This window comes from Agelaius tricolor, unplaced genomic scaffold (genome assembly GCF_023055355.1).
Source record: "Agelaius tricolor isolate 1412-34295 unplaced genomic scaffold, bAgeTri1.0.p SCAF_25, whole genome shotgun sequence".
Classification (NCBI taxonomy): domain Eukaryota; kingdom Metazoa; phylum Chordata; class Aves; order Passeriformes; family Icteridae; genus Agelaius; species Agelaius tricolor.
Genome location: NW_027269285.1, coordinates 7042057 through 7064244, shown reverse-complemented (window position 1 = coordinate 7064244; position 22188 = coordinate 7042057). Strand labels below are relative to the sequence as shown.

Here is a 22188-nt window from a genome sequence, read left to right as displayed (position 1 = left end):
GACCGATGCCTACCTGGATACACCGCCACCCTTCCCCTGCCAGGGCGGGGAGGCCTCGTCCCATCCCGGCTGGGCTCCCCTTCCCCAGTAGCAGCAGCGCGTCCTCCCAGCGTTATCCCCGCTCCGTGCGCGCCGGGAGCCGCCCTTGCTCCACATTTACAGCCTAAAAATCCACTTGCGCTGCCTCCCGCCCCCTCCCAAGGCCTTCCCAGCCGAGCTCCCCGGACCGCTCCCCGCTCCCTCCCGGCGGGTCTCCGCTCCGTGCGGGCCCCCGGACCCTGCCCGGCCGATCGCGCCCAGGCCGCCGCCCTCGCCCCGCGGCCGGCGCGGCTCCCAGGCGAGCCCGGTGCTGCGCAGGCCGCGCCGCCGCCCCCGCGGTACCTTCGGTCTGGGCGCTGGGGCCCGGCTGGGCCATGGCTCGGCGGGCGGCACCGCCGCGGCCTCCTCCGGGCGGGGACCGCTACGCCACGGGCAGAGAGACGGGAGCGGCCGGGCCGGGCCACCGCCTCCTCCGCCTCATCCTGACAGCGGCCGGCGGCGGCGGGAGGGGAGGACGGGCAGGAGGAGGAGAAGCAGCAGGAGGAGGAGCCCCGCGCAGGCGCCCACGGTGAAACACGGGACCGGCTGTGGCCGCCGAGCGGGGAGGGACCGGGAGACGAGGATCGGGATCGGAGGACGGAGACCGGGAGACGAGGATCGGGACCGGGGGACGGGGACCGGGAATCGGGACCAGGATTGGATTGGGAATGGGACTGGGAATGGAGACCAGTACTGGGAAAGGAGACAGGGAGTGAGGGTAGAGATAGGGAGCAGGAACGGGAACCAGGGACAGAGACTGGGACAAAGACCGGGAGCCAGAGACGGGGCACAGGGACAAGGAACAGGCACCGGAATGGGGAACAGGGGCCAAATACCAGGACCAGGGACCAGGAACGGAGTAACGGGATAGAGACAGATATTGGGGACCGGGGACAAGAACTTGGAGAAGGGACCGGGGACAGGGTGAGGGTGGTGATGGCTTCTCCCGAGTCCCTGCCCGGCCTGGCCCCTCAGTCCCGGGCAAGAGAGAAATGGCCGGGCCTACAGCCCGGAGGCATAACTAATGTTTATTATTAAGGAAACAACATCAAGAAATTCTGCCCTTTAATCACAGGATCACTGAGGTTGGAAAAGACCTCATCGAGTCCAACCTGAGACTGATCCCCAGCTTGTCACCTTGGCCATGGCACTGAGTGTCACATCACTGAGGTGATGACTCACCCTGAAGGGGATGGAAGCACCCAAGATTCATAAATCCTCATGGACAAATGACCCTCAAAAGTCATGATTTGCCTGCAAACAATCAGAAAGTTTTATTAGTAAATTACACACTTGGCATGGAAATCAGTGTATTGGTCCCTGGCCTATTTTCAGTTGTCACACTTGTTGTCACACCAATAATGCAGCTGTGACCTGGCTGGGCAGTGGAAGGAGCCTGTCCTGCCAAGGGGTCCCTTCCCCAGCACCCATGGTTGGGTTGTCTTGATGGAGGTTTAGTCCTTTGGTGGGTTTTAGTCCTTCCACCTAACTGGGAGAACATGTCTGAACTCCAGGTTCTAGCAATAAAATGGTAGATCTATGTCATTTGAGCACATGTAAAATCACAGAATGCAGAGTTGGAGTAGAAATTACAACACCAGTTCCTTTCAAGGGCAGGATCTGTGACAACTCACTTTTCTTATGGCTTGTATACCCTAAAATGAGTCACTTTTAAACTGAATCTCACTTGTTGCCACTGTCTTTCAAGCCTTGCTGCCAAAATACATGGTATGGCAAGGCACAGGATTCTGCTTTTCCCATTAATTTTTTGCTCATTTAAACCAAATGCAAACCTGAAATAGGAAGTCTTTGAAAATTATTCCATTTTGCCTTTTTTGATCAGTTGAGATAAATTTTCTCAATCCTTGCTATTGTATCAAGCAGGCTTAAACTAAAGACTTAACTTTTTGGTCTTCCCAAATTAAGACATCTAGGGATTTCTTCATGGAAATGGGGAGAACCCAGAAGTGTCAGCTGCTCACAGAACTGCTGACTTAGTGGCAAGTGATCAAAGGATGAAGTATCTATCACTTGAGGTACATTTACAAATTTCTTAACTCCTTCTTAGGCTTTTTTCTAAATAGCTGGATGTTACAAGCATTCAGTGCATGGATCTCCCTGAAAATCTAGTCCTGAGTGTAGGAACTGAGCTCTTGAAACTCCACCCTGGTGTGTGTTCATATGGGTACCTCAGAGCACCCACATTAGCAGCTAATTTCATCTTGTTCATGTTGGGGCAAAACTCTGACACATTCTGGTCGGTCAAGGATCAAACTCAGTGCAGCACCACTCCTGCTGCAAAAAGCAAGTAAGATAATAACAAGCTTGATATCTGCTGTACCTACAAGTGCTTATTAAGGGATAAGTATCATTTCACTTTCATCACTTCCATAGTCTGGATGACAGGATATTGACTATTGGAATTGCAACATTTCCAAGTCTCTATCTGAACTCCTGAGCTTACATTCTGAATGGGTTTTATATGTAGTTTGAAAAATATAAGAACTCTCAGGGGGTTTGTACTTTTATTTTCCTTTCTTGTTCTTCAATTTAGAACTGTACTAGCTTTATAGGTGTGGCTCTTACTTAATCTTTCTTTTCTGGACAGTAATTGGACTTGACAGAGGTGAAAGTTTATGTAGTATCTAATAGAATGTATTCTAACCTGAAACAATTGAGTAACTTCCTCTGTGCCTCCCAAAATGTCCCATTTAATTCTACTCACTTGTAGTTCTTATAGCCTTGATCTCAAAGGATTTCCCAGCATGACTCAGCTAAATCTTAGAAGAACTAAAGGAGGTTTAGCAGCAGTTTTCAGTCAGAGGAAAAGGTCTTGCAGCAGAGAACCAGCAGAGACCAGAAGTCCTGGATTCCAGTCCTGGTGGTGCGAATGTTAGACAAGTGCAGTGTTAAGGCATCAGTGATGCAGGTGAGCAGAGACTATTCTGGAATAAGCTTCTCCAGAAATAATGCTCCTAAAATCCCATGATTTTCTCTCAAATTTATTTGGCCTAAAAGCCTAACATGGGCATTTTGAGCATCAGCACCACATGCAGCAGACACGTGGGAATGGAAGATGCATCTTCCTGGAGAGTGTGTGCTGTGTCAGTACAGGTGGAGGAGTAGCTGTCACTTTGCACTCTGCCTGAAATGTAATCCTACAGGCTCATTGAAAAAAAGAAGTTTTCAGGTTTTGTTTGAACAGTATCATGCAGGAGTAAGCAGTGAGTGTGAACACACAGTGGTTGCTGGAGACCAGGAGGAAACTAAAGGAGGCTGGAGTTGTTTGGTTACAAAGAGAACAGTGAAGTAATTCACATAACATATCTAGGAGACAAGAAGTATCTTCATTTTCCTTGAGGAAAATAAAACAAATAAGTGGATAAAGATTGAATCTTATTAAATCTGATTACATCTGTTTTTCTAATAGATCTTATGGTTGATTGACTTCTGTGCTTATGGGTACTCAAGTTCCAAAGGACACTTTCCCTGCTTATTTTTTTTATCATGTAGAAGATTTTTCTCTTTCTGTGTCTTTGCCTTTATTTTTTTTTCCTTTACTTGGGGCACTTTAGCCTCAACTGAGGCATCTATTTTCATGAGGCTTTGGAGAAGGTAATTATCACTGTCCTTATCTGTGACACTAGTCCCAGATCCTGAGGCTGGTTGAGTTACCCTAGCTGTGTCCCAGCTCCATGTCAGGACAAGACCCAGTTACATACATTGTACTTGTACAAAGGGCACAGCTTTGGGGGAGTCCCTGCAGCTCCAGCCAGTCCCTCCTTGGGGATGGTTAAAGGGGCAGGGCTGTGATCATACTGGGGAAGTATGATCCCAAAAGCTTTGTATTCACAGGAAGTTGGGCTCATAAATACACAGCTCATTCCTTTTGTTTTGGGTGATACAAGATACTATTGTTTCATATGACAGCTAAGCCAATTCTACAAAACCCAGAGTCTTTAAACAGATAAACTGAATTTCTGGACTTGCAAGGCCAAGTCTGCATCTGGTGTGAATCCAGTGGAAACAGGCTGGTGTGTGGGAACTGAGAAGCTGGCCTGTAGCACAGAACCAGAATGGAGATCCAAAAGGCTCTCTGAAATGCTGCTCCCCATATCTACTGCTTTACTGGCCACAAAGAAGGATTCCATAGTGCCCTGTGTGATGGGGGTTTGCAGTGAATCACAGGCCCTGCTCCCAGAGCAGCTCACCTCCTCAACCACCCACTGCTTGATTCAATTAATGCAAAAAAGCTCAGTAACGAGGTGGATTTGGGAAGTGGCTTTGTGAGTTGTTAAGGCTAAACTCCAGTGCACCCACAGGGGATGGGAATTGCAGAACTGGGGCCCTCTGCCTCAGCAAGGAGGAGATTTCATCTCCCCCACCTACTCTACCCAGAGGAGAGTTGAGCAACAGTCTCCACTGGCCAAACCATGCAATGACATCACCTTTGGAGGAATGCAACAAGAATGTTTCAGATGATAAGAGTAAACATGTTACCAGGAAAAAAAACGTGTGTTTGAAATTCCAGGTGAAGCCCAGGGAAGCAGAAGTCACACACATCTTTACTTGGTGGTGCAGGACAGTGAGCCTTGACTTCATTCCAAAGGCAAGTAACAGCCTTGTCCTGCTTGCAAAAGAGAAGAGGAAAACCAGAATTTATTGCTTGCACTAGGTTCACCAGATTTTGTCTACTGTTTTTCTCAGCTTTTTTTATTGTTTAAAATAAAGTGCGCAGTTTCCTAATTTTTAAATGTTTATTTTCTCTCTGTTGAGATCAACGGGTCATTAGCATTAAGTACTGGTTCTGCAGCTAGGAGTGTTTCTGGGCTTTGGTCCTTTCTTTTTAAAGCAAAGCTTTTGGAGAAAATTTACATTCATCTAAGTATTACCATAAAGAGGCTGGTTAAAAATCCCAAATCAGTCATGCTCTTTGCTTCAAAAGTTCTTCAGGAATGCAAGGAATTTAGTCTGGAACAATTACATTATTTGCAATGGTAACTTCTTAGCCAACCCTGGAATGGTTTATGTGGTTAAAAACCTTTGCAAGAGCAATTGAAAAATTATGTTATCCCATCTATTGTTTAAAGGATTCCATGTGGTGCAGTTCTTTGAATATATGGGAAGAAAATGGAGCCAAAAATGAAAATTTGGCAGGCAAAAAATCGAAGTGCTTGCATTGGCTCTCAATCCAGATATATACTCGTTAATGATCTCATTTGAAAGATGTCTATATTAAGATCTGAAAGGTCTTGGTGTTCCCAAGGGACAGGCTCACTGAATGTTGTGATATACCATGAAACGAAACAATTTTTCTTACTGCAAATTAATCAAGAAATTAGCAATTCAGTCTGTGTGAGTAACAAAGAGCACATTATGAACACAGCCTTTTGGGTATCCTTGCTCAGCAGTGCATGAGAACTGCCATTGCAGGGAGGCACAACTCTGCTTTGTGCTTGCACACTCCTTCCTGGGAGGATCTAAAAATATGCCACAGCCCATTCAGACTCTCTAAAGCTGCATTCCAAAGTTACCTGCACACACTGCAACTACTGCAATACCAGCATCCCTACTTGAATCTCTGCTGAGGGCAGACTTGGACTAAGGCTCCCTCCTGGCAGCTCTGTTATTGCAGCAGGATGTCACAAGAGAGGAGAGAGGCACCAGCAAGGACCATGTCAGACACTGTGGAGTTTTTTGGTTTTTTTGTTAGAGTTTGCACTAAATGTATGAAATGGTATTTTTTGTTTGGATTTAGATGTTTATTAGTTTTTATTTATATTATAGTTTTATAAATGGTGAGTTTAATAGTATTTTATTTTAATAAACTAAAAATAGAGTCTTATTTCTTTTTTACAAGTTTTTTTAAGGATAAACAGTTTAATTTTTTATTTAAAATAAAAAATAAAAAATAAAAAATTATTTAATTTTTTAATTAAAAAGTTATACTTAAATTATTTTTATTTTTAACTTAATAGCTAATTAGTTGTGGTTTTTAATGTGGATTTTTAAATCTAATGATTTAATACTATTTAAACTTAAGAAGAAGAAGGTGAAGAAGGACTAGCTTCTGTTTGAAAATGTCTATCTTGTTTTATATATATTACTATATTTTAAAACCTTAAACTTTAAATTTTCTGCCATGTGATATTACACACTTCTATTTGAACTACACACTTTTTATCATTCAATTTTGGAAGCCTTCTCCACAGCCTCAGGACAAATGCAGTGTTCTCTTGAGGGTCAGTGCCTGTCAGCACAGAAAGTCTAAAATTCTCAGTAGCCAGGGTTCCAACAAGTAACCACACATTTCTCAGACCTCACTGAGCAAACCCAACGTGGTCCTGTACCTGGGGACAGTGAGGGCAGTGGCACCCCAGAGAGAACTCTCTTGTTTTTCACTCTGTGCATGAGATTACACTTTTCTTTTTAAAACCTAAAATAACAAGAGTGTTCCTACTTCTGGAGGCAGTTTTACACTCAAGTATTGCCTGTAGTAGCAGTTCTCTGAGCAGTAGCATCTCCTGCACTCAACTTCCGAATCTTGAGGCGGCCGGGTCCTTAACTCCATGGGATGAGTCATGGCAGATCTGCTGCACTGGGCCATTTATCCTATTTTCTTCCTCTGAGGCACAAGCAGCTCAGTTATCCCATAAATTCTAATGGTTTGCAATGCCCACTTGCCAAGAGAAGGAGGGAGTGTTGCAAGGACTGTAAAATTCATTGTCCCGTGTGTGTCGCATTAAATGGTGTAGCCAAAAGATTTCCATGTTAAGGCTTCAACAGCAGTGCTCAGTTTGGAGTGTTTTATTCATCCAAGTGCTGTTAACCCTCAGTTTGTCCCTTTCAGAACTGTCTTTGGAGACATTTAGAAGGAGGATACCCGAGAAGATGGAGAAATCTTTGTGTGAAGAGTGGACTAAGCAGCTGAAGAGTTGCCACAGGCTTTCAGGGCATCATCAAATCTATGCAAATCCTTCAGATGAACAAGCCCCCCTCTGAAATGCTTAATCCAGGCAGGATTGTTGGAAAGTGTCATTAAAGGCCTCCCTCCAGGTGGGATTCTTCAGTGATTCCTGAGCCTTTTCTGGGGCTATGCTGATGTCTGTATAGCCAGAGGTGGTCCAATCCAAATACTTATCAATACAGGTTTAAATCCCACCTCTTAGGTCAGTGGGTACATCCAGCTAGTCCAGATGTTTCTCATCAATGCCACCCCATCCTTATGAGTCCTTTTATTCCCTTTTTCCCTGATTTCTCCTAAATGCTACAGCAATCTCTATTTTCTTTATTTTGCTGCAGTGCCTTTTGTAGACCTATGTTCCTTAGATGCAGACACACAAAATATTTTATACTTTTATGGCACGTTCCATTGAAGAAAGAGCCTTTTAGAAGAGCTGGAAGAGAAGGAATTATCAGCAATATACAAGGCTGAGCAACTTCAAAGAGACAGCTTGATTTGCCTGGGGATGCACAAAAATCAGCAAAAGAAAGGAAAAAATGGAACATTTATCTCCTATCTCCCTTTAACTTTTTTTTTTTCTTCTATAAAGTATATTTCCTTTGCTTATTCATGACGCCTTTAAGAATACCAAAAATCTTCTGACCTTCTTATAAAAAATAACTGAAGACAAACATCTGGTGTAAAATCAATACTTCTTAGTAGGCAAAAAGATCAAACAAACTCATTTTCTGTAGAATCTGTCTGATCCTCTCAAAAAGGCTTGCTGCTGAGATAGCTTCCCTACCTCACACAGGCAGCATTAAGAAGCTCCTTTCTCCTCTGAGACCACAGGAGGTTTTACATTATGTTGTTAACCTCCCTCAGATCATCCCCTCCGTGCACAATCCCAGTCACATTTACATGCAGACATAATGTCACTCAGCCCACTTGATGCCACTTACATCTCCTTGTTGCTATGGGGAACACTGATAAGGAACCAATTAGCAAATAAAATATTTGAGGCCGAATGTGAAAGCCGCTGCTCGGTGGATTTGTGTGTGATAGGCAGTGACATTTCATTTGGCATTTGTCCTTACCTAGCTGAGCCTCTTCCACTGCAACCTCAGCCACATTCTGTGTAGTCAAAACATGCTCTTCTTGGGATTTAGAGGCTCAGACCTGCAACTGTATGTGACCCCGGGGAATTTTTACAGCTCTCGGGAGAAGTGGGAGAGCTTGGGAAGCGCTTTTGCAGCATGGAAGTGCCAAGAGCACCATCCAGTGCTTGAGCTGAGTAAACACACAAGAACTCGGTGGCGCTGGGACAGAGGCAGCTCTGCACAGCCCACGGTCCAGCTGCACCTGCTGGGATGCACAAGGAGTTCATGGAAAGAGACTCCAGCCAGTTAGAGAAGGAACTTATAAGGGAAGGTTGGCAGGGCTTTCATCCTCTCAGGAGGGCAGGAAACAACCGAGAAGGTCACATCTTTTAAAGAAGAGCTGTATTCTGAGTTGGAGTTACTGACTGAGGGAGCAAGAGATACAAGGAAGGAGGAAATTGAGGTGGCAATAGATGGGGCAGTTAAGAAAAGTAGGTGAATTAAATCCATGATGGAGAGGAGAGAAAACTGGGCCAGATGCTTATCCTGTTATCCTTGCCCTTTGCAGAGTTGAATCAGCAGAAAGAGACTAGGACAGTGCACGGGCAGCTGAGAAAGCAAAGAAGTGACTTCAGCTGCCACTGCACAGTCTCAACAGCCTGGTACTCTTTAACAAATGTGGGTAGTCCTGGATTTCAAGAATTAAAATAATTTGGAGAAAGGTTTTGCACAGATGTGTGCACTAAGTAGTAATTTTTAGTACATATGGCTACAGGCTGTTAATGGGCTAGAGAGAAGGAACTTATATTGGAAAACAAGGAGTCCATTGGGCTAAAAATGGGCATAGACAAAAATAATTATCTGTAAAGAAGTGATACCCAAATAAATGTCCAAGAAAAAGGATCCAACTTTTCTGTGGACTAGGAGCTATGCAATAATCTGTGGAAACTCTAGGTAAGCAAGGAAATATGAATTTGGTATATTATGAACCAGATATGTATTAATCAGAGATGAAGAGTGCTCCAGTTTAGCACAATGTTTGTGGTAATATACCCTCCCCAAAACAAGACTTTGGGCATAATTTGGAAATCTTGTAATCCCAGACAGCTCCTCTGTTGTGTTCAGTGTTCCCAGGAACAGCTTAGCATATGTTTGCTCTTACTCTTTTTATATTGAACTTGCAAAGAGAGCAAAAATCACTTCTTTGATTAATATTAAGCAGTGTTTTGTTTGTGCCCTGTGGCAGAAATGCCCAGATGGAGTGGGCTGGATACTGAAAACACGAGAAGCATTTAATGTTCTGTGGAGCTCTGTTAAAGTAGTCTGAATAGAACATCTGGTATCAAATATTTGGATAAATCAGTTTCTGCAAGTATTTGGACCTGCTCTGGGTCTGTGCTTTGTTCCAGCTTTGCATTCCCTCTCTTCCTTCCTTGTTGCTAGAGCCAATAGATGATGGTTTATTGCCTGGTGCAGCCCATTAAAGTGCCTTTGTTGGGGCTTGGCAATTAGCTGAGCAGAAAGAGTGTAAAAATCACTTTGACATCTGTGGGGTTGAAATGGCAACACCGACTTAAGATCTCCCTGAAAGGTTTTTTATCTGTCCACAAGGCGATGGAGAAAGAAGAAAGAAAGGTTATCCAGAGGTTTTGGGAAGATATTGTCTGAGGTGTCTGCAGAGTGGGACCCTGTTTGAGAGCTCTGCTCTGTGTAAAACGTGCCTGCCCACCACAGGGCCCTCCTGGGGATATATCCATGCAGCACCTGCCTGCCAGGGAAGGTGAGTGCTACCCCTCAGCTCAGCACTTCCAAATGCCACTGCCAGCCCAGCCTTATGTGCAAGGAAAACTCCTGCAGAGCTGAGGAATGTGAAAACAGGAGTGTGGTGTGTCACAGGCCTGATGCCACTCGACAGATGGAGGTGCCCAGGGTGCAGTCACACAACATTCCACAGCCCCAGTCTTCTTCCCAAAACCATCCCACTGCTGGGCACAGTGAGGAGGGGCAGCTCTCACATCACCAGCTGTGACTGCAGAGGTGACTCAAGGGCTGCTGCACATGAACCACCTGTGGCCCTGATTTTTTAAGATTTTCTAAGCCTTCTGATGTTTATATTCTTGTAACAAAGTTTCTCACACACTTTCTGTAAATAACTCATTGTTCTGCATTCTTTTATGGAGGAGGAGAAATTTGATGGACTGTTGGTCTGTCCAGTGTCATTGGAGAGGTGGCACTGTCACCCTCCAATCCACTGTCACTTTTGGAAATCTATAAATGTTGGAGTCAGAAAAGTAAAGGCCCCTTTTTTACCTTGGAGATTCCAATGTCCATGTCATTTTATTTCATGTCCTAGAGCAACAATCACCCAATTTAGAAGTGTTTGAGATGAATCCTTTCACTTTAGGAAAAGTTTCAGATTAATCCTTTTACTTTAGGAAGTGTTTCAGCTAAGGAAGGCTGAGTACACAGAGCTACTATTACTCTGAGACTTTGGACATTTGGCTTCACTCCTGGACAGATTTTCCTATGAGTGGTGTTTTCCCCTGTAAATTTTACCAAATTTACCTGCTTAGAGGCTCTGACTCCTGGATCTATGACCAAAGCCATGAAAGAGCACCAAATGGGAATTCCTAAATTGCACAATTGAGAGTATTGTAAAGCAACTGTTTCATGTATAGTAACCAAGAAAAATGTCTCACAATGTAACATTCTCTGCTACTAAGAAAATAAGGTGCTTTGAGTTACATTCCTATGTTTAAAGGGCTGGATTTCTTCTCTTTTGTCTTGTTTTCAGGCTTGATACATCAAGAAAACTTCAGAGGAGTTGTTACTGCCTCACACCAATGGTAAGGCGAAAGAGAAGCAAGTTATTCATGTTTAATGTTGTTTTGTGCCAGATGTTTTGCTGGTAGAAATCCATAGCTCCACAGGCATCAATTTCTTCAGGATCTGGAATGTTTGACACAATTTTTTTTTTCTCCTTTCTGGATGGTTTGTAAAGGAAGCTGCTTGGTTTTGCAATATTGAATATTCATGCTGAGAAGTTATAAGCAAAAACAAAATAATGAGAGACAGGGTCTCTAATAAGCTTCCTGTCACATGAGGCTGTGGTTCTGGTGAAGCAGATGTGGCTGCTGACTTGTTTCCAAAATGTTTGTTGAGTGGTGATTAGATTCTGTCATAGTGATGTTATATCTCTGTGATCTCATTCAATACAAGTAGTTCTGCAAACAGTGAAATATTTTTTTCCTATGGATTTATATCTTGGATTGTGTTTAGGCATGGATTCTCTGATGTCTAATGGGGATTTAATTCATTTTAGCCTGTTTCTTCAATGAGAAATGAATAATCTGTCTTAACTTGGCTGTCTATTTTCACAGAACTTGCAGGAATTAAATATTGTAAGTTCTAAAAATCTGAGTGGGAATTATGAACCAGTTCCAACACTGTTTGGGGCCAATTCATATAAACAAACATAAACATGAGTCTCATTTTTTTTACAAAAGCAAAAGGTAAGAATCAATCTTTATTACTTTGTATTTCCACATTACCTGCTTGATTCTCTTCTGGTTTATTTGTGATCAACCATAGAAGATATCTTTATTTATAAAGCTGTATGAAATATGGGACTTTTTCCACATTGAATGCATATTAAGTCATCATTAATTTATGCTTGTTACAGGCCACACAAGAGGTCACATTCTCTTTTCATTGCCCTTGCTGAAGCATGACAAAGAGGTGACATGCATTTTAACTTACATGTTTGCACAGGCAAGTGCACAGAAAACTAATTCTAAAGGAAAAATTATCTATTCTATCACCAGTTCTGGTGAAGGAAATGTAGAATTAAAATTATCTTTGGGATTGCTGAGTCCAGTCTTCTGCTCTGTAGTGAGCCAAGTTTCCATTTTTTTTCATAAACAGCTTAGTGCTATTCAGAAATATGTTCTTTCCTCCTTGTTGTCTCTCCTATTCTCCCAGTTACCCTCTTTATTTGGTGTTTGTTCCAGAATTTCCCTCTTTTGATGGGGAAAAAACCTTTTAATTTCCATGGTCAGTTTAGGCATGTTTCTCTTGTTCTGTGAAAATCCTAAAAAAATAATTATTGCAGGTAGCCATGTCTGTATAGGGAATAAGGGAGGAAAACCCTTAGAAGAAAGAAAATAAGAAAATCTTCACTTGGGTAAATCCTTAAGACTCAAGTCTGTTGGAAACTAGGCTTTAACAGCACTTAGCATAAAGTGTTTGTGTATCTGATACTACCAGGTTTTTCTGGGACTGGCAAATGAATTATTTAGTAATGGAAACTGCATGTGCATGTGTTTGGCTTCTGTAGGTTCATGTGATAGAAAACTGTAAGAGTGTCTGTAGGGATCACAACTGCACAAATTTGTGTCTTATACCCTATTCTTAACAGGGCTCAGAAATTCCCATTTAGCTGGGTACAAGAGAGAGAACAGAGTGGCAAGTCTCAGCTTTTATTGCTAATGCTTTAATGCAAAATAACATTTATGGTCTGTAGATTTGGTTCTATGCAAGTCTGTGTGACTTAAAATTTATGACACCACTTCATATCCATGCATCTCTCTCCTGTTCCTGGATATAAAAGAAATTAAGGGTCCAAAAGGTTACCTTTATGTTAATAGATCCAGATATACCCAATATTTGCCTTCCCTGGACAAAGGAATTGGATCAAGGACTGGCTTGTCCTGTTAGCATGTGACAGTGTCAGCCCTGTGTGCTGCAAAGCTTCATGGAGCCTTAGAGAATAAAAAAGAAAAAAGCCAAGTGTACGCTCAATGGAAAACAGATGGAGTTTTCATTAGATATTACTTTTAATGATCTGCTTGAAAAGTAAAGATACACCATTCTGAGCAGAAGGGCCTCATAATAGCTGTGTTTGGGTCCCAGGCTCATTAACTTAGCTACAGATAAGCAAGACTGCAAGATCTTTGTATCATTAGAGGTTCCAGTCAAGCTTGCCTACCATTATTAGAATTCCAAACACAGCAGAAATATTTTGGAGCCTTAACAATAATTTATCCTGAAGATGTATCTTTATTTAATGATTCAGAGTTGTTATTATGGGCCTGGCACTCAGTTGCTCAGTTTCTGGAGTATTACCATTTAACCTAGGTCAGGATAAAAATCCTGGAATATTCATTGCAGGGCAGTTATGAACACTGAGGGCCTGTTCTTTACAGTGCTCTTGGGTGTGACTGTCCCAAATGGTGTCACTGCTGTGAGAGGTGACCCCAGCAGTTCTACAAAACCTGAAGATCCCTCCTAAAAAGAGGGACCCTGCAATCTGTGCCTGTGGGTACTAAATCAACTTTTGACATGTAAAGAACAATGCAATCCCAGGGTTTTAGGAGTAGATGCTTGCTGCCAAACCACAAGAAATGCTTTTGTCTGGAACTCATGGAGCAGTAACATAGCAGTGGAGGGTGTACCCTTGTCTGTTATTCCCTCTGAGCAATTTCTCAGAGACTTGTTACCAGGATTCAGATAGATTTCATGGAACTAGGAGAGAAATAGGCTTTGATTTCCTTACAAAAGGAGGGAGAGACAATAGAACTCAGCAAAACGTGGCATTTTTTTATTTCTGTCTGACAGTTATGCAAGCAAAACCCAGTGCCCATCTTCAGGCAGGACTCTCTAAAGTACTGAGACTCATGTGAGAAAACTTGTGTTATCTTTCTTCTGGTGTGAGTTGATAAAACTGCTTCATTTCCTCTGCATATGTGTGTATATCTTCAGCTGATCTCCAGCTGGGGAGCACAAATCAGAATCCAAGTTCCTCAAAGTTCAAGGAAGTTTGGAGCTGATGTTCTGGTTCACTGCCATCTCTGCAGAAAAATACCTGCATGAATAAATTTTTTAAAAGCCTCATTTTCCTAGGAGACAGACTAGAAGGATCAAGTCCAGTGACAATCTTCACAAACTGCTAATTAAACACTGTTATGGAGCCAGGTTTTTCCCACTCTGTTAGAAACCTTCTTTAACTTCCACACTAGAGTTATTGGTTGGCTAGTTTGTTCACATTTGTATTGTGCCAAAGCTGCCTTTTAGTTTAGATTATTACACACAAACTGAATGAATTAGATTTCCTCTGCTTTTTGTATCTTTCTGGAAAAAAAAAAGAAAAAACAAACCCCAAAATTTGTGTTCAAGGTCAAATTATTTCTACAAGCAATTTAAGGGCAGGGGGAGAATAAGCAAAAGGAGCAGATGGTGAGAGCTTTATAGTTAGGTTTGTGTACCTTAGTTACAACAGCCCAACCCTTTTCCAACAACATTTCTGCTCTTCTGATTGCTCCTGTTACCTCATGTCCAAGTAATTGCAGCGGATTTCTTTGTGATTTATTTGCAGACATCAAGGATATCCCCCTGCTATGTTGCTAGAGTGAAAAAAACAACACTTATACAATTGTTTATTTCTTCTTCAGCCATTCAGTGGCCTTTTCCTGACTCATTGTATTTTTTTGAGCATGGGTGGCCAAACCTGAACAAGCCAGTTCCATCATAGAGATGATTCCAGCATGAGGAAGGGGTTCCTACTTTAGTTTGTGAAGAATTTTCACAGGGTGAATTCTCAGCAAATTCTAAGCAGGTGCCTTTCCAAGGTGTCTACTGATGCAAAGCTCAGTCACCCAACTTGTCCTAAGTAAATAACCTGTATGGATCAATGCAAAAATGCACAGCTGAGGTGACAAAAGGCTTGATTTGTACAGGGGAGTTAACCCCTGCACTGCCTGGGAGCAGCACATGGTGTCTGGTACTCCTGGGTGCCATGGTGTCCATGTGTGCACACACACAAACTGCTGCAGTGTTTCCAGCACCTTGGGGAAGGCAACCTCTCAATAAAATAAATTGGTATTTGGCAGATCTTTGCTGTGCCAAGTATTCCACCAGTGGAAAATTCTGGAGAAGTGATAAGAGGAAATGCAAGTGACCTCCAGAGCAAGGTACTCCTGTTGAAAAGTTGAGTTGTTTAAAATGTGATTTTAAGAGGTCCTGGATACCTTCTGGAAGTTGCTTCTTAAAGCATCTGAGTGTCAGCACTCTAGATATTTTAAACTGAGCATGCAAAACCCCAGCATGGACGGGCACTCTTCAATGAGGGGGCCTACATGACTCCCTTTAGTCACTTGGCAGCACAATAATGGAAATAGGAACGTGGGATTTCTTATGTCTATTGTGTCCATTAGAACAATACTGCTGAGAGCAACTGAGACCAAAGGCCTGGCCTTCAAAATATATGACTTGAAAAGAAAGCTGCATTTTTTTGGTAAGGTCCAAATGTGTTTCATTCAGCTTTGCTGCTACTCCCAAAGTTTAGTTGTAAACAAGTCACACATCTGGGTAGCACTGCTTGTAACTGCCTTCACCCTTAGCAGGAATTATGGGTTCACAATGTTCTGTGTGTGCAGAAAACAGCTTGTAAGAGGTAACCTGAGCAAACTCTTACAACTGAAGAGCTTAAATATCTTCAATGACCAGCCTGCAAAGTAGCCATGGTCTTTAACTTTATAAGTATAACCCTAAAGTCTTAAAATTCTGCATTTTAGCCCTGCAGAGTTCCTCTGATTCTGACTGCTCCCTATCAAATTTCCATGCTAACTCTTTGTCCAGACAGGTCTGCTGTCCAGAGCAATGATGTCCTAACTGCTTTTGTGGGAGGTGAGTGTGAACTTGAGTAGAACTCATGTACATAAAGGGTTTTGTAGCTATACAGCAATGAAACTTTGAAAACCATTTCTGTACATCATAAACAAAATGAAGTAAGCTGTCAGAATTATCATCACTCAGTGCCAAAATAATGTTGCCACCTGAATAACTTCTGTTGAAGTGACAGGTTGTTTTCTCACTGCATGGTTGGCATATCCTGGAAACTGGATTCTGCACTCTGGAGGCTGAATTTATTTGTATTAATTAATGTTTAAAATGTTCTATGCTCCTGATTCCAGCCTCAGTTTCCAAAACCACGACAGAAAAAACACTTGGAAAAATACCCACTAAATTCCAGTATGGACAGGGATCCACAGAAAGGGATGGGGAACTTGGAGACTCCCAATTTGTGCACAGCTGATACAAAGCCAGGGTTTGGAGTTCATGGCTGCTGACAGGATGAGAAGGGGACATGACCTGCTCACTCTAAGAGACTGAGGACACCTGGAGAAGGCTACATTTTGGAGGAGTTGACAGACTTCACTGGTTGTCTGCCTTTCTGTTCTTGGAACAGCCATTCCAAAAAGCCTTTACAAACTTCCCAGCATGGTGGTGAGGTGTCGGGTCCGGCTGTCTGTCTCTGCCCCGACACGGGTAGGGCGGTTCTTGGGTGGCATGCGATTCAAAGGACGAGTCTGGACTCTTCAGCTTTTCAGTCTTCAGGTTGTTTATTATTTCTTATCTACAAAATTTTCTGTCTGCCCAACAGAGGTCTGATCTGCAAAGCAGCCAAGGGCACTCTGACCACCCACGGGGCGGTCATGTCTTTTTATACTAAAATCTACGTACACAATATTTACCTTTATTTCCCAATACTTTTCACCCATGTTAGCAAGTGCACCTTCACCATAAACCAATCCCCAAGTGCCAACATCACCACAGGAGATGGAGGACAAGAAGAAGAAGAAAGAAGAAGGACGAGACACGCCCTGATCCCTCCATCTTGTCTCCATAACCCCCCTGTACCAAAAACCTTAAAGTCTATATTTCACCCTCTAAACGTGTTCCTTTTACACCCTTCACTCTAAAGTGATTCTCATGTCCTCAAATTCTTGTCACTTCTGTGGATGGATCAAAATCAAGCCACCAAACACTCTTGGCAACATTCCAGGATTTCTGAGACCCCCAAGGGTTCTCCTGGCATCTCTGGACATCGGGAATGATGTGCTGAGTTCCCACAGTGAGGTCCTCAGCATGGAAGAATAAAATAAGAGTGCTCTTTCTGCAGAGCTGCTGTTCTCCTCTGCTCATAGACTGTTCCTACTCCCAAGCACACAGCTTGCCAGCTGATTTGTGGCTGATTGCCACATGCTCCCAGGTTTCTTTACACTTCCCTGGCACTTCCTTGCAGAAATAGGACAGAGCACAGAAGACCCCCTCATGAACCACCTGGCCTCAGGCACAGAGACACAGCTGTCCCCACAGTCTGAGTGACACCAGGATGTGGCATCTCCTGGGGCTCTGCAGGCTCTGAGAGCCCAGAAAGGCAGAGACAGGGACCCCATGGGTGCTCCTTGGCATTCCCACACCTCTCTCCTTGCTGGGTGTCCCCGATGGCCTTTGTAAATCATTAATGAAAGATACTTCTGAATAAATACTTTCTCTGTTATCTTCTCCAGTACTAAGGATTAATTTTGCATGAGTCTATGCTTTACTGCTCTTCAGCAGTGACAGAAATTCATTTCTTGGCCGGATTTTATGAATGATGTTCCATATTTATTGTGTTTTATGACCTTTTTGGATGATACAAAGTCGAGTCTAGACATCTGTCTTTGGTTCTAACACCATTTTTCTTCTCTGATGAACAGTGTGTTGCAGTCTATAGATACCTGTAATTTACATCTTTTTTTGAGTTTAAAGTAAGATCATGATTAACATTTTATATGAAACAAAGTGGTGAACAGGAGAGTTCGTTGACTTTTAAACCCTGGAATCACCCAAACAGTTTTACATTCCAAGTAAAATATTTGGTAGGTTTCACACCAGTCTTTTACCAGTGAATATCACAATATTGCTGTTGGGAAAAACTGAATTTATTAAGGCAGTATATTTTAAAAATTGGCTCCAGCACCACACAGCTGGAAACAAGGAAAAAGTAATCTAAGGCAGCATGTAAAAAACTGTTCTCTCATTAGACTGTGTATTTTTAATAACTGCCTCCAACAGACCACCCTATGACACTGATTGCAAGCACAGAAAGCCTGATTGTTCAAAAGCCATGTAAATGAGACAGATACTGAAATGCCAACCTCCCACTATTCACCTCCAACCTATTATTTTCATCTTTTTCTGCTTATTTCACTTGTTTATTTCCAGGTGTCCTTTTCACTGGTGTTTTCCTTCAGTACCACCCTCTTTGCCTCCCAGAACCAACTGCAGCTTTTAGCTTTAGTGGCAGAGCAGGAACTGTTCAGAGATCTTTTAATCTTTCACCTCACATGCCACTGGCACAAGGACAGGCTACTCACTGCTCAGAGATGAACTATGAAAATAGCAAAAATAGTAGATTAATTAAGCTGGATCACCAAGAAACCCAAGAATCTCCTACTTCTGTTGCCTTGCACTAAAATACATTAAGTACTTCCTGGTTTATAACATAATTTCTCTAAAGGATGTTTACTAAAAGACAGTGCCAATGTGGTGTCATTCCTTTGGCTACTTGGGTCCAAGTTTTTGCAAATGTCTCTTGTTGTAGGCTGAAATATGTTACAACTTTATCACTATTTTCCTTACTAAAAATAAAACAAGTTGCTAAGAGTTGCACAAACCCATAATTAACTTCTCCTTTGAGAACAAAGAGGATGCATTTAAAAAATGTTTTTATTGCCTTCATAATACATGTTACAAAAAAAAAGTCTTCTGCAGCAAAACACACAAAGAACAGGAATGAGTGCAAACCAAACAAATCAGAAAGTAAATTATCTAGGAAACCACTTATTTCAATGCAAGAGGGAACAGTAAAGTTTTGAAACAGCTTTTCCTCCTCTGGAGAATGCAGAACTCATTGGAACTCCTGACATAAGTCAGAACATTGCATTAAACAAAGATTTCAATTCCTTCCTCCCAGAGAGACCTAAACATTGTCCTCACAACATGTTCATTTTGTTGGAATAGAAGAAAAACCTAAGTCTTGAGAAAGACTGCAACCTGCTCTGTCCTGCCAAGGCAATGGCTGTGCACTGTGCTCTCCTCAAGAGAAAGACAAGGACAACTTGGAACATAAAGACATGGATTCTACACATGGATTCTCAGATCTCTATTCCAATCACTGTGTACTTCCAAAGACAAGCCTTCTCCAGCTAACATGAGCACCTTGCCCAGATGCTTCAGCAGAACTCCAGTGTCTTATGTTCTGTCAGGTTTTCTTTTCCAAGCTGCCCTGCACAGAGGAATTCTGAAGACATGACCCATCCCTTTATTTTTGGGCCACACTGACATAGTAACACCTTCCTGTGTCTCTGATGCCAAAGTGCAGCTACAAAGTTACTCAGATTCCTGGATGTGCACCCACCTCCCTGGCACCACAGTTCACTTGAGGTCACCCCTTGTTCACAGGCTGAAGTATTTGTAGCCTGGCAAATTCTCCTTGGACAGTATAGCTTACAAAAGGAAAATAATATTTTTTCTTCCTTGTTCAGTATCTTTTTTAATATTATGAGATAATTGACATTTCTTCCCTCTCTCTGCTCTCATTTATTATGTTGATAATGCTTCTGAAGTACTTGATAAATTCCATCCGAACATCTTCAGGATCTTCCTCTAGGTTGGAATGTATCAATTTTAGCTTGTTCAGTGGATAAGCTTTGAAAAGAAATAAGAATAATTAGGTATATTCCTCTTATAAAAGAAATAGTCACAATCATGAGACAGCTCAGCTGGAATTCAGTGGAATTCATTCACAACATTTGACACCTCAGATAACACAGAGCAGGGCAAGGAGAAATGCAGCAGAGTTTGTCAGTGTTGCAAACAAATACAGCTTTTTGCCAGATTAAATTCTTCAAAGTTTATTGTTATTGAAGCATAAAGTCTGGTTTTGGTCTCACATTCAGTTAAGCAGAATTAAACAAATTGAGCACTGAACTGCAATTTTATTATTGAAGTGATATGATACTCTTTGATTACTTCAAAATTATGGAATGATATTTTTGTATTAAATATGTATTAATATAGTAATGCTTATAACAAATGTGTGCTTGTTTCAACACTGGAACAGGTTGCCCAGAAGGGAGTATGTGTTTTCACAGCCATAAATAGCCACAAATAATTTTGCAGTATCTAAGGTACCTATTGCTAATTTTAAGATGCAGCTTATTAGCCTCTTATTTCAAAGAGCTCCTGTTCATCTGGTTGACAAATTACAGACTTAAATGCCCTAAAAAGTGTCTGGTACCAAAAAAAAATCCAAATAAAGAACCAAACTACTACTGATGAGGAAATATGGCAGGAGTTCTAATTTCTGGCTCAGCTGCATACACACTTGAAGAAGCCACTGAAACCTTCCCTTCCCTTCCCTTCCCCAGGAATATTGGTCACCTTTGAAATCCATTATTTCTGATTTTGCCAAGCACTTCAGTGTTCTCCAATCAACAGATTTAGATGAAAAATGCAAGCCATAAGGTATTAACAATTTTAAAGACACAAAGATCAATGAAAAACTCTGAGCTACAAATGGAGTTTTCCATCTCCTTACCCAAGGAGAGGTTTTCTGTGTCCCCTGCACTGCCAGGCTTGTGATGTGCCACCAGGAGACACTGACTGTCAAGCAGAGGCTGCTGCTGCACGAAGCACGAGTACCACATCTCAATTTCTTTCAGGTGGCTGGGCAGCTCAGGGTTGAAGATTATTATTACACCATGAGAGTCCTTCATCAGAGCTGGCCAGCATGTTTCAAACCTTGAAAAACACAGAAAATTGAAAGACTGACACATTAAGTACTCAAGAACACATTAAGTACTTTTTTACTATAACATCAGTAACCTTGCCAGTTACATATCATATTCTAAATATTTTGATCTATTATGATAGTTGATCCCATCATTTTCTAATTTGATTATTTGCTGACCATGTAGAATTTGGCCAAACGCTCACATAAACTTAATTAAACATTGCCCTAAGAATGGGTCATTCTCAATTCCATCTTTTAGAAGTTAAGGCCTCAATCATATGCATACATTGTTTGAAGTCCACTCACATAATTAAATGGAGATGAGGGCAATTACAGAGTGGGCCTCTGTCTCCTGTGTCTGTAACTTCATTCCAGGAGTTGTGGACTTTACTGTTTGAGTCAGTCCTTATCCAAAACAGAGTTTAGCTGTGATCATGGCAGAGAGTACCTAGTGCTTTGGATGCTTTACAGCAGAAACTATAAAAATATTTTGGGGTGAAGAGTCAGGAATACTCATGTCAAACAGATCATAGGCTTGAGCCTTAAGTATGAATATCTTGTAAACAGAACTACCAGGAGTTCAGTAACCTGGAGGAAGTAACAACGCTGGCTTACTTCTGATCACCACTGCAATCCCACAGCTCGAATCGACACGCAGCTCCCTTGCTGTTCCCGTTGAGGTTCGGTTTCTCATACTCCAGGATCCTGCGGGATGATGGATGCACGGTGGGATGCGATGGCACCCACGGCACCCACGGCACCCACAGCAGAGCGCGGGGCTCGGGGACTCTCGCTCACCTGACCCCCTGCGTGGGGCTGTAGCTGCAGATCCCTTCCGTGCTCTCGGACACGAAGTTTGCCAGCACAGACTTGCCAGACTGGCACAGACAGAACACACAGAGGAATTTAATGTGCCGAAGCCACAACGTCGGTGCTCACCAAAGCCCCCCGCGCCATCCCTCCCGCTCAGCCCCGGTACGGGCAGGCCTGGTCCCGCTTCCTCCTTCCTCCTGCCTTCCCTCCCTCTCTGCCTCCCTCCCTCCGCAGCAGTGACCCCGCGGGGCTCGGCGGTGCCGTTCGGGTGCTCCCGGGGCTCCCGGCCCGCGCTCACCTCACGGGGCCCCACCAGCAGCACCTTGGCCCGCAGCATGGCGGGCGGGCACGGCGCCCCCCCGCGGCCGCTGCCCGGCAACACGCGGGGCGGCGGGAGCGCGCGGCCATTGGCTCTGCCGCCGTCACGTGACGTGAGGGGCGGGGCCCGGCGTGAGGCGGCGTGAGGGGCAGTGGGCTGTCCGCGCTCTGTCCGTGTCCCTGCTCTGTCCGCTTCGTGTCCTCGCTCTGTTACCGCTCTTTTCACACTCTCTTTGCTGTTCTGTCCCCTTCGTGTCTCCTCTCCGTCCTCTGAGTGCCCCCGCTCCGTCCTCCTGTCCGTCCGCTGTGTCCTCACT

At 43.1% G+C, this 22188-nt stretch overlaps 2 protein-coding genes and 1 long non-coding RNA gene across 3 annotated transcripts in view; 1 reads left to right on the top strand and 2 right to left on the bottom strand.

Annotated features, from left to right (window-relative positions):
• The window catches only part of RABEP1 (rabaptin, RAB GTPase binding effector protein 1), a 48024-nt gene extending 47463 nt beyond the window's left edge, over nt 1-561 (bottom strand). Inside the window, exon 1 of the mRNA XM_071448012.1 lies at nt 382-561. Within this exon, the coding sequence (XP_071304113.1) occupies nt 382-415 (34 nt within the window). The 5' untranslated portion in view covers nt 416-561. The remainder of the gene's footprint in view (nt 1-381) is intronic.
• On the top strand, nt 512-14399 carry LOC139600119 (uncharacterized). The gene is made up of 5 exons (XR_011682415.1): nt 512-607; nt 4610-4687; nt 6929-7134; nt 9733-9901; nt 10916-14399. It is a non-coding gene; the product is annotated as an uncharacterized lncRNA (long non-coding RNA).
• A 4255-nt stretch (nt 14400-18654) lies between these two features.
• On the bottom strand, nt 18655-21969 carry IFT22 (intraflagellar transport 22). The gene is made up of 5 exons (XM_071448015.1): nt 21852-21969; nt 21539-21618; nt 21356-21445; nt 20546-20748; nt 18655-19653 (listed from the first exon to the last, which is right to left on the bottom strand). Exons 1-5 carry the CDS (start codon nt 21888-21890, stop codon nt 19505-19507), a joined length of 561 nt encoding a protein of 186 aa, XP_071304116.1. The 5' UTR covers nt 21891-21969; the 3' UTR covers nt 18655-19504.
• Between the last annotated feature and the right edge of the window lie 219 nt (nt 21970-22188).

Excerpts from the sequence above, each read along its gene's own strand:
- IFT22 (XM_071448015.1), bottom strand. The coding sequence starts at position 21,890 with ATGCTGCGGGCCAAGGTGCTGCTGGTGGGGCCCCGTGAG. Across the intron at positions 21,619-21,851 it reads TGCTGGTGGGGCCCCGTGAG|TCTGGCAAGTCTGTGCTGGC; the intron begins GTGAGCGCGGGC and ends TGTCTGTGCCAG. Across the intron at positions 19,654-20,545 it reads CACAGAAAACCTCTCCTTGG|CTTATCCACTGAACAAGCTA; the intron begins GTAAGGAGATGG and ends TTCTTTTCAAAG.